General features: G+C 40.0%; 2 protein-coding genes across 2 annotated transcripts in view; both read right to left on the reverse strand.

Moving 5' to 3' along the window:
• LOC121962843 (phospholipase A2 inhibitor and Ly6/PLAUR domain-containing protein-like) overlaps positions 1-4,109 on the reverse strand; it is a 20,433-nt gene extending 16,324 nt beyond the window's left edge. The window contains exons 1-4 of the mRNA XM_042513154.1: positions 3,986-4,109; positions 3,700-3,852; positions 3,419-3,541; positions 3,201-3,302 (exon numbers count right to left, since the gene is read on the reverse strand). Coding sequence (XP_042369088.1) covers positions 3,201-3,302; positions 3,419-3,541; positions 3,700-3,852; positions 3,986-4,109 — 502 coding nt within the window. The remainder of the gene's footprint in view (positions 1-3,200; positions 3,303-3,418; positions 3,542-3,699; positions 3,853-3,985) is intronic.
• Positions 4,110-10,099: 5,990 nt separating this feature from the next.
• gpx7 (glutathione peroxidase 7) lies at positions 10,100-17,493 on the reverse strand. Its single transcript, XM_042484021.1, is given in 4 exon segments — positions 10,100-10,620; positions 13,562-13,823; positions 17,348-17,412; positions 17,415-17,493. Coding segments are annotated over 4 exon segments (555 nt in total). The 5' UTR covers positions 17,479-17,493; the 3' UTR covers positions 10,100-10,456.
• Positions 17,494-18,777: the final 1,284 nt, after the last annotated feature.

Consider the following 18,777-nt stretch of genomic DNA (forward strand, 5'->3'; position numbering starts at 1 on the left):
CAAAAAGAGATTCCAGCTCCTATCTTGTGACTGAAAGGTTATTTATGCCTTAAAATGACTTTGTTTCATTGACAACTATTTCATGTGACAGATTATAGCTCACCCGGTCACTGAATTACCTTTAAATGCAATTTTTACACTTACAAAATAGTGACTTCAGCTTCTCTCCTGTGACTAAAAGGTTATATTTGCCTCAAAATGGCTTGGTTTCATTCATGACGATTTTATGCGACAGATTCAGCTCACCCAGTCCTTTTACCAGTTGAAATACCTTTAAAGGGACAGTTCAACCCATAAAATGCAGTTCTACACTATAGCCAAAAATGATTTCAGCTTCAATTTTGTGACTGAAAGATTATATAAGATTCAAAATGACTTGCTTTCATTCACTTGGGGTTTATGACAGATTATAGCTCACCCAGTCATTTTCACCAGCTGAAATACCTTTAACATGCTAATTCAGCCTGTAATTTTATAGTTGCCAAAAAGTGATTTCAGCCCCTCTCTTGTGAAGAAAGTTCATATATACCTCCAGGTGACTTGTTTTCATTCACTCAGGTTATATGTGACAGATTATAGTTCACCCAGTCCTTTTTACTAGTTGAAATACCTTTAAGGGTACAATTCAGTCCATACAATGCAGTTTTATACCTGCCAAAATATGAATTCAGCTCCTATTTAATGGCTGAAAGGTTAAAATTTTAATTTCATTTTTTAAACTATGCTAACTATGAAATCTAACTTGTATGGTGCAACTTGTGCCTTGGTATATTTGCCTCAAAATGATATCATTTCATTTATGAGGGTTTTATGTAATAGATTATTACTCACCCAGTTCTTTTTTATAGTTGAAATACCTTTAAAGGAGCAACATAACCAGTATCCGCTGCCAAAAAGTGATTTCAACAACTGTCATGTGACTGAAAGGTTATTTATGCCTCAAAATGACCTGATTTCATTCATGAGGGTTTTTTTATGTAACAGATGATATGATCAGTCCATGTTTTTTACCCTAATAAAAAAGCACAATTGAATAACTCTTGTAAGTCATACATACAGAAAAAAGGCTTGTCACGAAGCAGGAAGCAGTGTCTGATGTGCATGTGGCTACCAACAAGCTGAAAATAGATATTTTAAAAGCAAAACAGAACTGTAGGACTATGAATTCTTGAGATTAAGATGGCTGCAAACAACCTCGGCTCAGCCAGGTCCAGCATGAAAACCAAAACAGACCTTCAGAATCAAGGAAACAGGGTTTTAAGTCTGAAACTGTGTTTGTCAATTGTTTTTAATACTATACAATGAACTTTCGTTAGAGCGGTCCAGTGTGCAGCGTTAAATAACACACACACACACACACAAGCCCAAATAAGTAGAGGGCATGGAACACACAACGGTTATTGCACAAATCCATTATTGCACTAGTTCTGTTATTGCACCAAGAAACTTTGAATGATTGGTGAGGTCAGAAATCTTAAGAAAAACTGAGCATGCACTGTCTCCATGCAGTTTGTCTACAGGCCACACAGGGGAGCACAGAGTGCCACAGTCATTCTGCTTCACTTGCTTTTTAACCCTTGGATCAATGTCAGTTTTCTTGTGCTGCGTTTAAACGCCTTTCACAAGCTATCAGACCCTTTGAATCCTGAATAAATTTTATCAGGACTTTAAGGGTCACCAACTGTTAAAAGTATGGCTATCAAAAATTAACAATGATTATTAAAAAATCATTATCAGTTAATAAAAAAAATTGACTTAATTCGCATTAAATCACCTTGTGGGGAACCATTCCCAGAAAGGGGAAAATGATAGCCAGTCAATGAAATCAGTGTCCTAAAACACACTAACACTGTCAATTTGGAACTCTGATTAATACTAAATTAATAACTATAACCAAAACTACCATTACATGGTAGTAAAGGTTAAAGGATTTTGGAGCTCTTGACACAGTAGTTAGTAATTTCTTCTCTCTTGTACATTAATAAATGTTATTTCAATAACACATTTATTGATAAGAAAGCAAAGCAAAACAGGACACACAAGATATTGTAACTACTAATACATACAAGTCTGGATGTGTAAAGGCTAGCAGCTAAAGGCTCTTTTATTCTTTGTGATGGTGGGTTGTCTGATATGAAATGTCCAAATGTTCTCTTCCCAAGTCGTCATATCACAGCTTTGTCAGCTGACTGTAGCAGAGGCATCTACACATTACACTGTAGATATCCACATGCGTCTGCTGGTAATGTTGCTGGATGCCGCAACCAACACCAGGATGTCGATGTTGTATTTTAAATCAACATTCATCAAATGTCTCTTGTTTAATCATCAATCAGAACTAACTGTGGTATGAATGTTGATAACATATTTGCACATCCAGTCTATTTTAACATATCAGAAGTTTTATTAATACGTACATATTACAGTAGCCATTGATAATATTTATATTCCAAAGACTACTGCACAAATATGACAAAGTTGAGTTAATTATTTTTATATCAAATATTTTATTAATATTATGGTATATTACTTGACATTACACTCACTTTGTATATGTAATTATATGTGTATATAATTGTAAGCAGAACATAAACATTAACAGCCAGATATTTTCCTAAGGAGGTGGAGGAGACCAAAGCTGAGCTAAAAGAAGAGTAAATATTGGACTTACATCCATCATGTGACAAAAACACTACTATAAATGTTAATGAACAGTGGGTTTGTAGAAATGCATATGCTTACAAGTCCAAAGCAAACCTTTTGCTATATGTCTTTATGTTGTATTTATTTCTCTTAGAATTGTCATTTTCTGTACACCACATTTTTCTGCATGTAGTGGATTACATGCACACGCTGTGTACAAACAGTGAAAGCAGTCACTATGTTTAGGTTGGATGCACCGTTGGTGTGATTCTGTACTGCTGCGAACTTAACGGAGATATGCAAATGACCCATGTGAGTTCCACTATGTTATGATTCAAAGCATAAACTAGAATAACCATATCACAAACAAAAAATAATTATAATTGGTGACTTGTAGTGTCGTAATCCTTTTTTTCCCAGCTCTATTAGGCCCTGCCCTTTGCTCTAACAAGCAACAAGCATAATGAGCCCAAGAAGCAAAGGAGTGACACTCAGTTTAATGGTCCAGGCTGAGTTGCAAAAGCTGGTTCCACAACATTTTGGTGATTTTGGTGAACTGATGTAGCTGAAAATGCCAAACAGGGAAAACAGCTCAGGAGAAGCTTCACAGAAGTTTCTGGAGGCACAGCCAGAGATTTTTATCATGTCAGATGTCATCACTGTGGATGACAAAATCGGAGTTACATTAGAACACAGTTTTCACAGATATTTGATAGTTGAAGACAGCAGTATATTGACAGACAACCTATTATCGATCTCCGGTATGAGGACTTACTGTTCCAACTAATGCAGCGATCCTGGACTCCCACACACTGCATGGTCTTGTTACAGACAGGACTTGTGGAAAAGTCGTCACAGGTGAAACACTGCAGGCTGTTTGCTGTTTGAACAGCAGGGTCTAGAACAAACAAAAGACATGTCAAAAACAGTTTGTCACAAAGTGATGACAAAACATGTCCTATTTTCTAATTGTAGTTGCCTGACATTTGATAGTAATCTGATATATAAATGTAACTTCCTTTCTTAAATATTAATGGATGAATTTATTTAACTTACAGGTTACATTGCCACTGTTGCAGCCATCTGTGTTGCAGCAGTGAACTAGTGCGGTGAGATTATACACGCCAAAGTTGAACGAAAAGGTCTGATTGCTTGGATCACAGGTGGAGGACGCCACACATGATTTCCACTGTTGGCTTGCAAAGGTATCTGAAATCAAAGTAATGGAAATTAAAAAAAATATGCAGGGCAAAAACTATACTGCAGGAAATCTTGTTGAAAACATAAACTGGTAAATGACAAAAGTAAGCAACAGATTTGTTTTTGCACTTCTCACACCTACCTTGTATGCCAGCTGCTGCACAATACTCATTGGCTGCACAGTTTTGGTAGGAGTATGTTAGACTGTCCTGACTATACAGTTCATGGTACTGACACTGAAGCGCTCCACCTGCATCAGTGAACATATTCATTAGTTAAATGGTGTTGGTGAGTTAAACACTGAGCATAAATGAGTCAACCTTAAAACAACAGATAAATAATTATTTATAATTATTTATATATTTTTTGTTAGAAGCCTGAAATATGGTCTGTGATAAAAACAAGCTTAAGAGAAGTCACGATTTTTGTACAACATAAAAAATGTTGGTAAATACCCCACTCGTGAACTATGAAGCTTTAATGTGTCCTTAAAAGTTTGTTGCCTGAAAAAGTGACTACAGAACATCTCTTTACAGCCTTGTTGTGGTGGCAACATTAATCATGCAACTGTTGCATGGTTCATTTATAGCCTAACATTAGCTTTTCAAATTCTGAAAATTGCGTTTAGACTTTAAAAAAGTCCCTCCATTTGTGGAGATTACACTGTCAAACAAAGCATCTCAGTATCATAAATGTCTCTTTAGCACAAAGCTTATTGTCTGCAGTGATTCAAAATCCAGTGGAAAATCCCATAGGCTTTTTGACGATGGAACCAGTGTAACGGGTGTTGTACGGACCCAGATGCAGTACACCGGTAAACAGGAATAATTGGTAATGACTTTTATTCAGCCCAGCACAAATCAGACACGAAGCAAGATGAAGTAATTCTGGTTCTTCGGGTCGGAACCCACAACAAAGTCTCTGGAGGGAGATCGAAGCAACGAACCAAAGCTTACGTCACTCGGCGTGGATGCAGAGGAAACCCCGTAGCCCAGCAGCTCGACAGCACGTGTGGAGATACCGTCGAGGAGAAGGCGGAAGCGTGGTCGGGGACAGGTGGAGGTTCCGAAACAGTCCGATGATGCAGCGGTACCGATGGGGATGGACCAGGAGGATCGTTGGGGCCAGGCAGAGAGGTCTTTGCCAGCAGAGCAGATCAGGAACGCCAAAACAGAACTCGTGGTCGGGGACAGAAGACAGGTAGGTTTACCGGGGATCAGGCGAAGAGAGCAGGTCAGGAACAGGCAGGGTCGGCTTTTGGAGATCTGGCAGGAGAATGCTGGAGAGTCTTGCATAATGCGAAGGAACAATCTGGCAATGAGTGTGTGTGTGTGTGTGGGTGGCTTATATACTGGGTTGATTACTGATGGGCTGCAGCTGGAGGTGAGTGAGTGAGCAGGCAGAGTGGGCGTGGTCAGCAGGTAGAGGGAGCAGAGGGAGAATGAGTGGAAAAGTACTGAGAAGGGGGAGAGGAGCAGGGATCGTGACAGGACCCCCCCCCCCCCCCCCCAAGGGACGGCCCCCGACGTCCCAAAGGCCACCACCGAAGCAGGGCGGGCGGTGGGGGCCCGGAGGAGGGTCAGAACTCCTCGGAGACCCCAGACACACTCACCCCGTCGTCCGAGAGAGCACCACCGGCCTCCGAGGCAGAACCCACGTCATCATCCCCGGGCGGCGTGGACACAGGAGCAGGACGGGAAGCAGAACCGGAACCCCCACGTGCCGGGGTGGGTCCGGAGGGCTGGTTGGGATGCTGCCGATGGAACTCCTCCACGAGGTTGTCATCCAGGATCTGGCGCGCTGGAACCCATGACCGCTCCTCCGGACCGTACCCCTCCCAATCGACGAGGTACTGAAGGCCCCTTCCACGGCGGCGAGAGTGCAGCAGGCGGTGCACCGTGTAGGCAGGGGTCCCATCTATGATGCGGGGAGGAGGAGGAGGTCGGGACGGAGGTTGCAGAGGGCTCTCTTGGAATGGCTTGAGTCGGGAGACATGAAAGGTGGGATGGACCCTCATGGACCGGGGTAACCTCAATCGGACCGCCACCGGGTTGATCACTCTGTCGATGGGGAATAGGCCGATGAACTTGGGAGCCAACTTCTTAGAGTCCTCCCTCAAGGGGAGATCCCGTGTCGACAGCCAAACCTTCTGCCCTACTTGGTAGGCTGGAGCCCGGGAACGGCGACGATTGGCGGCCGTGGCATACCGTTCCGCGGACCCCAATAATGCAGATCGGGCCTGGGTCCAAACCTGACGGCAGCGACGGATGAAGGCCTCAACTGAAGGGAAGGCGGTCTCCTTCTCATGGTCAGGGAACAAGGGAGGTTGAAACCCATACGCACACTGGAATGGAGACATACCGGTGGCAGAGCTGGTGAGGGTGTTGTGAGCGTACTCTACCCACATCATATGCAAGGACCAGGAAGCAGGGTGCCTGGACGCCATACAGCGGAGTGCTGTCTCCATCTGCTGATTCTTTCTTTCAGTCTGGCCGTTGGATTGTGGGTGGTAACCGGAGGACAGGCTGGCAGATGCACCCAGGAGGCGACAGAATTCCCTCCAGAACGAGGAGGTGAACTGGGGACCCCGGTACGAAAACCACATTAGTAGGAAGACCATGGAGACGTAACACGTGTTCCAGGAACAGCTCAGCAGTCTCTTTAGCAGATGGAAGTTTTGGCAGGGGCACGAAGTGAGCCATTTTACTGAACCGGTCTACCACTGTCAGGATCGTGGTGTTGCCTCCCGACAGTGGCAGACCGGTTACAAAGTCCACAGAGATGTGGGACCAGGGACGATGAGGCACAGGTAGGGGCTGGAGGTGGCCAGCAGGAGCCCTCCGGGGGGCCTTATTCTGGCTGCAGACTGGACAGGCGTTGACAAAACCAGAGATGTCTTCGTCCACGGTAGCCCACCAGAACCGGCGTTGCACCACCTCCTTGGTGCGGGCAATGCTTGGGTGACAGGTGAGCCGGGAACTGTGTGCCCACTGCAGAACCTCGGATCTCAGGTCTTGTGGGACGAAGAGCCGATCTGGCGGACAGGAACTGAGCCCCGGCTGGTCCTCCACCGCAGCTTTGACCCGCTCCTCGATGGCCCAGGTGAGGGCGGCCAGGAGACAGGAAGCAGGAATAATACTGTCCGAGTTGGAGGAGTCCCCCTTCCCAACCAGAAACTGATGGGACAGGGCGTCAGGCTTGACGTTGCGGGAACCGGGTCGGTATGACAGGGTGAAGGTGAATCTGGCAAAGAACAGAGCCCACCGGGCTTGACGGGAGTTTAGTCTTTTTGCTGAGCGGATGTACTCGAGGTTCTTGTGATCAGTCCAGACGAGGAAGGGGACCTTGGTTCCCTCCAACCAGTGTCTCCACTCTTCCAACGCCAATTTTACTGCCAGCAGCTTGCGGTTACCAATATCGTAGTTCTTCTCTGCAGGGGATAAACGACGAGAGAATAAGGCACAGGGATGAAGCTTCTGGTCCTTGGCAGACCGTTGGGAGAGAACGGCCCTGACATCCACATCAGAAGCGTCCACCTCCACCACGAATTGTCGATCGGGGTCCGGGATCAGGAGGATGGGAGCCGAGCTGAAGCGTTTCTTGAGCGTCTGGAACCAACGTGTGTGTGTGTGGGTGGCTTATATACTGGGTTGATTACTGATGGGCTGCAGCTGGAGGTGAGTGAGTGAGCAGGCAGAGTGGGCGTGGTCAGCAGGTAGAGGGAGCAGAGGGAGAGTGAGTGGAAAAGTACTGAGAAGGGGGAGAGGAGCAGGGATCGTGACAACCAGGGCAATGCTTCTTTGTGTCATCCTTAAAAAAACATCACCGGGGCACTCTATTTACGGGCCACTTTAGGCCTTTCACAATAACTACATCATCAAGTCGTCACCTTGATAATTTTTGCTGACCTTGATATTACTGATTGTGTTAACTAATATTTTAGCCAACATGATGCCACAATAAATGGCTTAGTTTCTCAACCATTATAAGACTTTTATGCAATGCCCAAACATGTTTTCACTGCACCTAAGCAAAATGAACAGCTTTGTGGTGGCATTGCTTCTGTCCACTCATCTGCTGTCTGTGTCACACACACACACACACACACACAAACACACACACACACACACACACACACGCAGACACAGAGAGAGAGAGAGAGAGAGAGAGAGCAATGGTAACCCTGGTGAAGTGAAAAACACGTTGAGGGTAGTAGGTGTTTTTCCCGATGGCTACTGACCATCTGGAAAGTTTTGAAAATTAAGCTGAAATGGACTTTGCTTGAAAGCTGCACTCCACAGCCCCAGTGTGAGAACATTTTAAGTTTAAGTTAACTGAATAAGAGGGTAAAGGCCATTAAGATGAACCAGCTGCCGTCGATTTTGTTTGTTTTTGTTTTTTTCCATATTTAAATTTCAATGAACATTCTTCAGAAAGATTATTGCTCTTGAATTATTATACCTTTATGTTATCAGTATAATGGTGGCAAAAAATGGTCTTCTCTTGGATAATATATCGTACCATGACAGGCCTTGGCAACCCATCAATGCAAATGATGCAGCATTTATGATAATTCTACAGGAGTTCATTCTCCTCTTAGCTTTGTATCGAAATTTTAACTCTACACACTTTAACTGACCTCATCCATTTTCTTACTCACTTTGTGTAATGACTTAATCTGGATAAGAGGCATTTAGGCAAGTTAATGTTAATTTAAAATAAAGTCTTACCTTACACCACTTTGATTATTTTTGAATTGATACGTTTCATATTAAACTCTAATACCTGGATAAACCTGGATTTAGGAGTGAGTAGAGTTACCTGTGCTGGAGAGCATCAAGAGAAGAATGACAGACAGAATCAGCTTCTTCATGATGAGTCAACGTGCAGATTACTGGTTTAACTGTGGAGGCACACCTTAAATACAGTATGTGAACCTGTGATCAAAAAGAGGACGATGTCATGATGAGAATAATTTGCATGACATCTTCTTCCCAAAAAGAGGAAGATGTCATGCAAAGAATTATTTTCATGGATCTGTTTAAACACGCTCATATCATGACACGAGTCCTTAAAGGTATACGAGAAAATCGAAATTGTGAATCTGAAGGTAAATTGGTGCTAATTCTTTATGATGTCCTGCTAACACATTAGAAATTTTATCAATTGCCCTAAATTGTCTTTAACCTTTTGAAACCCAGAGTGACATCACTTTTCTTGTACCCCCTTCAGATGCCTTTCACAAGTATTTAAAGCTTTGAACCCTGAGCAATTTGGTGTTCTTCCGGAAACATGGGGAAAAAGGCAATTAGTAACTTGGTAAGAAATGTGACCTTGCCATAGATTAATAAACACAGATGGGTATGTGAAATTTATTAAAATAAAATTAAAGGCTTTTATGAAAACACTGAGGCCTACAAGATCTTTTTGTGTTTTCAGCTGATGAAACCATTATGCACTCGGCTGGGAGTCACCAGTTGACATGAAGCCATATTGTCTTCACAACACCCAATGGAGTAATGTCATGAACAAAAAGTCCTGTTTTCTATTTTCAAATTAGAAACCCCACCACATGACTGTATGCCTCTGCACACCAATCAAGTTGCACTTACAGTTTACATCCATGTCTGTGAAAACATGGAAGCTTCACATGCGCCTTTCTCCCAACAGCACTGAAGATCTCTACAATTAGCACTGTTTCAAGCTGGACACCCAAAAATAGTGCCACCAATTCAGTATCTAACCAAATGTCTCCTCTTCTGTTCCTGACTTATAATGTTCATAATAAAGTTTTTTTTTGCACAGCATTACGAAGTCACAGTGAAGTTGACCTTTGACCTCTTGGATAAAAAAATTTAAAAAACATCATTTAATAATATTTGACATTTGTGTGAAACTTGAGCACATTAATTCTTAAATTATGCCAAAAACATGGCTTTATGAGATCACCATGGCCTTGACCTTTGACCGCCAAAAGAACAAGAATGAGAACAAGACAGATGCAAGCTCACAGTGACCTTGACTTATGACCTTGGACCACCAAAATCTAATCAGTTCACCCTGGAGTCCAAGTCAATGTTTATGCTAAATCTGAAGAAATTTCCTCAAGGCTGTCTTGAGATATGGCATTCACAAGAATGGGCGGGACAGATGGATGGCACACAAACATAATGCCTCTGGCCTCTGCTGTCACTGGCGTGGAGGCATAAAAAGTGTGTTGTGACATAAAACAGTGTAACAAACTCAGCAGCAGTAATCTCTCTCAAAACAGTAAAAGTTTATTCCACAAATCAGAGTGACTAAAAAACTAAAAATCCAAACACATAATCCACAAGACTTACAAACAGGAAAACAGGAGCTCTTTGGCGTAAAGCTGCAGCTTCAAATGTCACCCACCCGAAAGAAACTCAACATTGAATTTAAAAGCATAGTGGTGATTCATCAGTGCTGTCAGAAAGCAAGTCAAACTTGCTTTCGCTATGTGACTTGAATTTGAATGGTTTATTCAAACAAAGTCTGATTGTACAAGCAAAAATAAATGTGTTCAGTTTACCTCTTTAGTTCATGTATCAATGAATTTAAATGTAACATTGAAGGGTCCTTTAACAGGAGGTTAAAGCTCCTCTTTCTTCTTTAGGATTATCTGCCGCACCATTTCAGCTATTTTGGGTCGGATTTCTTTGACAGAAATTTTTGGTCCCCATGCATCCACCACTTTGCCGTTTACATCAATGAGGTACTTCCAAAAATTCCAGTCGGGCTCCTTTCCAGAAGACTCTACAGAGAAGAAGAGAAGAAAAAGAGGTGAAGGCCTGCACAGTTTAAAAACATTATTATTTCAAGCAACATCTTGCATACTTGTTTCTATTCATTTCACTTTTGTTTTAATGGGCTTACTTTTTCTTTTACAAATATTCAAAAAAGCTTTTCGGCAAATCTTAAATTACTATTATTTTAAAAGGTTAATCTTTGACTTGTCCTTGTTTGCCCCACATCATAGGTCAATTCCATATCTCCTGCAATCCACAATGCTTTAAGAAGTGATGCATTTGTGTCCTATAGAATGCCCCAGAAATGAGTCCTAAAACCTGGAAAGGAGTTAGCGCTTCAGAACCTCCAGCTCCTTCGACTCCAAGTCAACAGGTTATTTGAATGGGTTTTTGGCTTGATGCCTGAAATAATGTCTGTGGTTAACACTGGCTTAGGAGACTTTCACATTTTGTTCTACAGCATTAAATATATCGATAAATACCCCACTCGTGAACTTTGATGCTTTCATGTGTCTTAAAAAAAGATGGTTGCTATCAAGTGGCTAAATGAGACTACAGAAAATCATCTCGCTGAACCACGTCAAACATGAATTTACAGGCTCCTTGTGGTGCAACATTAAGTCATGACCATAGTGTAGCTCAATTATGGCCTAAAGTTAGATTTTTACTCCTGGCGGTTGCACTTAAGCTTCAAAAACCATAAAAGTGGTATTCATTTGTGAAGATTATCTTGCTGAACAAAATGTGTGAGTAGCGTACACGTGAAGGCCGTGGAAATGTCTAAAAGGGGAGGAGATAAATTAAAGAAACTGTTACAAAGAGAAACTTTTTGGATCTTCCAGTTATGGGTCACTACAGTCCCAGGCCTAAATGAAGAGCTGGACTTCGTTCCATATCTGTAATAAATATGTTGTGATGTAACAGTGTCCCCCCCGATCCCCTTACACTCCCTCGTCATCTCTCTTCTCATTACAGGTGATTAGCTTTGCTGAAGCATCAAAACCTATACTGAGGATTCATGTACTCTGTACAAATTTTGTATATTTTTATTTACTTATTGATGTTTTTGTGTTTTGTGCCACCTGTATCTGATGTTGTTGATGTTGTGATGAATTTGCTGGTCTTGAGCACTCTGGTGCTGTGTTTGAGTTGACCTGCGTGTGTGCAACCACATTTTGATTGCAGCTGTGATAATTATCCAGAGCTGCTCTGACTGCCTGCACCTGACATCAGCCACTCTACATCTGTGAGCTCCAACTTGTTTTTACAGCCCTGATGGAGACTGTACATTGAAACTAATTTATTAAAGGCTTTTTAAATTTTGCAAAACATAATTAAACATCAGAGGGATCAGTGATTCATTTACAGTGTTCATGTGGAGACTAACTTAACAAAATGCCTCAATGAATAATGTAAAATAATCACTACTGGGGAGATGAATGTCAAACAAAATGACATTTAGGCATGGGACAATACCAAAAGTTCATGTCATGAATATCTTGGCCAAAATAATATTGATTTATTATATTTACCAAATAATAATCAAAATATCCAGGTCCACAATTTTAGCCCTATGAATTAAAGGCCTTTTACACTTTTCAAACCATGTGTCTGGACCTGGATCTTTTATAACACAGTTTTTGTGTTATAAGTTCCTTCTTTTTTTGAAGTATTCCCTTGACGGGCACCGGTGGTTTGAGGTACACCAGGAGAGCTCCTGCCTCTTCTCTTTTTCAAATTAATAAAAATATGCCTAAAAGTCTTAAAATGCCACCAAAATAATTCTGACTTTACTTTACACACAAGCAGTTTTATTGCATCACAGACAGGACACAAATCTTTTTTTTATTTTACACCCTTTGTAGTGAAAAACAATTTCAAAAAAGGGAAAATATATGCAATGCTTGATTGACATCTTTTGCCTTTTTTTTAAGATTGGTGCATATGTAGCCTGTTTTGGCAGTCTCTTTACTGTTGGTCGCACCACAGTCTCGTAAGGTGTTACGATATTCATGATTACACTATAATGGAAATTCAACATGATCTGCTCATTTTGGGTGTTTTTTTTAGCATGATACAGGATAAAATCATATAACGTCCCATCCAAATTGTAACCCATCTCCCATCTTAAATTCAGTCTCATCCTTTTCTCACCTGCACTCACGTGCACAACCATGTGCACGCCTGGTCTGAAGACTAACATTCTTGCTGCACACTTCTCTTTTATACTGTATATGTAATACATTTATTTGTTTCAAAAAGCCTATGCATGTTTTTTGTAAATAAACATTTTTATGCATCTGACCCATAATTGTCTTTCAGGCACAGTTGCTTAAAGGAATAATTCACCCAAAAATTAAAATGCAGCCATTATCTACACCCCATCATGCTGATGTTCACGCATGCACGTGCACAAAACCAATGAGAGCTCACAGTAACTCCATAAGTCTCTCTCTGTGTGTGGGGGAGGATTTAGGGTAGCTCGTAAACACTGGCATGCAAATTGCGTGATCTCTTTCGCAGGTCTTGTGCAAGCATTGCATGCATGAATATGGCTCCCAAACTAGAAGTTACAGGCTACAAAAAGGCTAAAAACATGGTGCCAGTGCTGTTTTTCAAAACAACTTGGCATATTGGGGCTTCAGGACACATGGATTACTTCAGACGAGCAGTATGGAGACATCTTGTGGTTTTATTATGTATTTTTTTAACATTTGAATCCTGGTCACCATTTGCTTCAATAGTTGAGGAAGATGAGTGCAACGCCGTTTCCATGTGAACCTCCAGTCGTGTTTTGTGGACTGTAAAACTTCACCCAACTTTCATCGGCATGAGGGCGGGTAGATAATGACTGAATTTTCATTTTTGGGTGAACTATTCCTTTAAAGAAAACATCTTCATGTGATACAAAATCAAAACTCACACCAACACCATCACATCTCACTCACCAACAAGGTACTTGTAGACATTGTTGGCTCCGGTCCCTACGACAGCGATTTTGCTGAACAGGGGGAAGGAGACTCCATAGACTCTGCGCACAAAGCTGTCAATCTCCTTGTCGCTGCCGGGCTCCTGCTGCCCAAACTGGTTGCAGGGGAAGGCCAGCACATTGAAGTGATATGGCCCAAAGTCCCGCTGGAGCTGCTGCAGGTCTTTGTAGTGTTCTTCAGTGAAGCCACATTCACTGGCTACGTTCACCACCAGGGACACCTGAAGCCAGGGGAACGCACTGTGAGAACTCAGCAGTAACAGTCCTGACTGTCACTAAACCACAAACAGCAGCAGCTGAGAGACTGTTAACAGCTGTTCATATACCTGAATGAGGGCAGATGGACAGGACATACTCAACGGGGTTGACCAACATTAGTTTTTCAGGGCAAATACTGTTACCTGTTATTAGTAGTTAACCGGAATTTGGAACCAATACGCATTTAAAATGAAAATCTTAATAAAAATTTTAAAAAATCTTTCTGTCAATGTTTAGAATTTGTAATATAATAAACTCCAACAGAAAAATTAGTTTAAATGCCTTTAGCAAAAGTTTAATCAATATTGAAACTTTCAACATCACATATAGAAAGTTTCTAGCAACTTCTTTTTATAAAGTCAAATGAAAATGTAAATTAAAAATAATAAATAAAAAATAGCTCCCTGTGGTTTTACAAAATGAAATTCTCCCCATGCTGACACTTTCTTTGCACTTTTTAATGAATTAATTTTATCGGCGATCATTAAAAGAAAACACTGACAGAGTTAATCAGCAAAATGCTAAGTATCGGCCCAATAATCAGCCAGGCTGATAATCTGTCAACCCCTAATCTGTTAGGTTTGGTTATCTTATTAGAATCCTCATTAGCTACAGCATTGCTGCAGCTATTCCTCCTGGGGTCCATAAAAGACATTATATAGTGAAAATGCAACATTACAAGACTATAACATCACAAAAACAACAACCAAATGCGCACACACAAAACACCTCAAAATAATGATACAAGCTCCTAAAAATGAACCCTGTATCACTGTAATATCATACAGTCCATTTTCAATTCTTTGATTAACTGATGTGTAACATTTCAGTTCACACTATGGTCCATTTCATTTCAGTATTTGGAGCATAGAATTGCTATAGTAAATGATTACACTGCAATATTGAACCGTTCATGAAATCATTAATTTGAAAAATAATTAGATTTATAGTATACATTACCTTACGCTTTAAGATTTCACATGGAGGAAACTCAAAGACAAAGAAGTTCAAACGAAGAAAATCTGAGGTTGCATGACTTTTTGTTGTTTACCTTTTTAAGTTAAGTGTTAGTGAAGTGGCCCTGGATGGACCTGCACAGATACACGGCACATAAACAGTTGAGCGTGTTAGTGCAGGTTAGTACATGTTTCGTGCTTCAGTTCAGTGTCAGTAAGAAAGAGAAAGAAAAAAGAAAGAGTTTCTGCAAAGGATCAAAGAGCAACTCATCACTACAACAGCAGGAACATGCATCTCTAACTACAGACTGACAGTGAGATGATCCAATTTTCCTGTGCTGACATCTAGTGTCACGATGAAGCAACTCCAAGTGAGAGGATTTGACAACCCCATGGTGCACCATGGGGTGTAACCATGGGGTGTACCAAATTTATGTTAACATGTTACATACATAATAGGTCCAATGCACAAACCCAATCCTTCACAATATCAAAAGCAATCTCCATAAAGCAACAGTACACAACATATAAAATGTTTGAAAACTAGGTATGGTCATTGTGAGTATTTGGAATTATTTGTAAAAGGGACCTTTAATATGGGGACATATATAATATTTTTTTAAAGGTGTTAAAATGGCGCGACCTTTAAAGTTCTGTTTAAGACGTCTAATTAAGGGAAGGAACTAGGGCTGTTCTGATTACTGGTTTTGGGAAATCAAGGCTTTGTTAAGAAACATTAGTGATAAATATACAAGTAGTACCGACCAAGCAATCTCATTGGTCCACAAGACATTAAGAATGTGCTCCAATATGCAAGACAGCACGCTGTCCTCAAAATTAAGAGTTACTCCACCCATAATCTCTGCCTCTGAAGAAATCATATCTGAACATTTCAGGGAGGGGATAAGGAGTATTTTACACAGTTTCAACAGACATCAAATTTAATTCTTTACATAGCACTAAATAGAACTGTGAGGGAAAAATAAAGCTGATCAAATAAAAAGTAACAGCCAACTCACTTACAGTGTGAACTTTTACAATAAGCAGTATAAACCACCGTGTTCTGAACAGACACATAATAAACACTGACAAAGAGACATTTGCATGTATGAACATAAAACAATAAACCCTACTCACAACTACTCAGTCAAGAACTAGGTATGATGGGAAATATAGACTATGTGATTGGGGCCACAGTGAAAATGTTGTTTTTGAAAGGCTATACAGCATCAAGAAGCAGAATGAAGCAGAATATTTTGTTACATAACAACATGTCATGAATTTTGGAAATTATCTCTCTTTTGGGGGGACATCTTGTAAATTTTGAAACTATTTCAGATGTTTGACTTTTTTAAAATCTTGCTAACATATCTGTAATGCTCTATTCACATGGAATCTGGTAGACAGCAAACCCAAAGTCATTTTAATCAAATTTAAAAAAAAAAAAAGAAAAGAAAAAAGATCACACCCTAACCAACCCCCCTTCTCTGATAAATAATGAACAGTCCCTAATTGCAATTAAGACAAAAACACCATATATAGAAATGCACCTGTAAACAAAACCCTGTCTCTTTTAATTACTCATATTATTAAAACAGAATTTGCAGTAGTTCTGTGCAGTTTACTAACAATAAAAGCATTATCAGCAGATTTATGCTAATCTTGTGTATCTAAGTATTTTTAATGGATAGTTCCCATCTCAGTGGTTTGGTGAATACAAAAAATTGCAAGATTTTCTTATAAAATCCATTCATGGCTTTTTTTTTCAAATAAAAAAACTAAAGTAAAATTTAAAAAAAGGGGTTGGTCCACAGACTCAGCAGGTGCAGAGGAGGGATCAGTTATGCAGCTCCTATGGTTTGCCATTGTCTGGGTGCACTGATCAAAGTGGTAGTGTTAAAATGACAGTTTAAAATAGTATAAAATATGGCATATAATATAAAATATGCAAAACTAATATTTCATAAAAAGACGGGGGGTGGGGAGAATATGAGGCAATAAGAAAAATATCAGAAAAATATACATACCTAGATAAAAGATATTAAAAACTTATATATAAATAATTTAAAATAGAATTATGTAAATCCTCTGGTAAAAATAAGTGCTAAAGTAATTAAAACACATTTAGGTTCGTAATAAAACCATGAAGTGATGAGTGCTATAAGTATCAAACCATAAAAACGGAGGGTTTAGATCGGGTTCAGATAGAGGGAGACACATATCAACACCAGTCTATTGATCCGTACCTGGTTTGAATGAAACTCTGTGAAGCTCCGCAGGAGCTCAGCAGGCCTCTTGCCACGTAGGCTAGCGGGGCTACATGATAGGACATCCCCAGCAGCCTGCAGCCACACTGACCCGCTGCAGCGTGTTAGTTACATCTACTCACTACATGCCAAGTGGGGGAAGAAAAGAAGAAGCATTCCCATACAGCATTCATTCATCATGCAACCGGCCGACATGCAGGCTGACCAGTTACTGTAAAGACTCTATCATCACTGTTATAATCATCTGCTGAGAGTCGGACTTACCGAACCCCGGTACTTTTCCAGGGATACTAACTTCCCCCTGCTGTTCACCAGTTTAAAAGTATAAAATCTTTCTCTTTGCTCTCAGTGAGGCTGAATAAAGTCAGCAACACAGCGAGCGCTCCAGGACGCATCTTTACAGCCAAAGTGCCAACGCAACAGCGAAGTAACTTTTTCAAACTCCGGCGGATCTCCTCCGGCCCGGAGGACAGCACTTCCTGCACCGGCCAGCGTTTACAAAATAAAGGCCTTGCTGACGGAGCTGTGTGGTATCCATAAATATCAAAGTAATAAGTAACTAAAGTGAGTCAAAATTAAATGCAATATAAAGTAATATAAAATAATATATATAAAATAATATAATATAATATAATATAATATAATATAATATAATATAATATAATATAATATAATATAATATAATATAATATAATATAAATATAATATAATATAATATAAATAAAACACTAAAATAGTGATTGTAAATTAGGCAACGGAAGTTAAAAAAAAAAATCTAAAACTAAATCATTCCAAAATTTGAAGTGTAAAACTGAAGTTAAAATCACGAGATTTTCACCATCTCAAGTTTTTTTTTTAAAAAAGAGTAGTTTTGTAATACATACTTTTTTTTTTTATAAAAAAAAGTATGTATTACAAAACTACTCTTTTTTAAAAAAAATGTTTTTCTTATTAAAATTCAAATACAAAAAAATATGTTTATTCTGTCATTGTTAGATTTTTGAAATGTTTCCTATTACCATTACTATTACTTGCCAACTTACTATTCACCTCATTATTTCATAATTATTACCTCTTATGGGTAGTTTTATCACTTGAACTTTTCATTAGATTGATCAATTATGTTCTCTAGAAAAATAATTTTGGGGTTTTTTTGTTTTGTTTTTTGTTGGAGTAATAGCCATCACATTATCGTAAAAGATGAATTCTTCCCATTTGTTGGGCAATGACTGCCATTTAACTTTAAATGTCAGCCTAAATTTAGAATAAAAGGATCAAGTTGGCAGTCCACAGAAAGTTGCACTTTAAGAGCATTACAACGCTGTGAAAGCCATTTTTATCACAACCAGTGCAGGACTTTTATTTTTCATGACTTACTGAGTGCCCCTTTGTGCAGGACACGAGCTGCTTTTATTCTGAAGGCGTGTTGAAGAGCTGAAAATGGAACAAAAACTTTTCCTCCTCTCACTCTCAGCTCATTAGGCAAATGAAGGCATACACACCATGGCCTACATAAAAAAAGAACAAAACCTAAACTCTGTGCTTATTAATTACAGGCCTGTTCTTCTGTAATAGAAGTTTTCACAAACTGGGTCTCATCTGTGCAGGAATTTGGGCTATGTCAAATTCCTAAACTGAGGATAATTACACAGATTTGAGACTGGGGGATAGTTTGGTCAAATCCTTTGGTCTGA

This window comes from Plectropomus leopardus, chromosome 3 (genome assembly GCF_008729295.1).
Source record: "Plectropomus leopardus isolate mb chromosome 3, YSFRI_Pleo_2.0, whole genome shotgun sequence".
NCBI classification, from domain to species: domain Eukaryota; kingdom Metazoa; phylum Chordata; class Actinopteri; order Perciformes; family Serranidae; genus Plectropomus; species Plectropomus leopardus.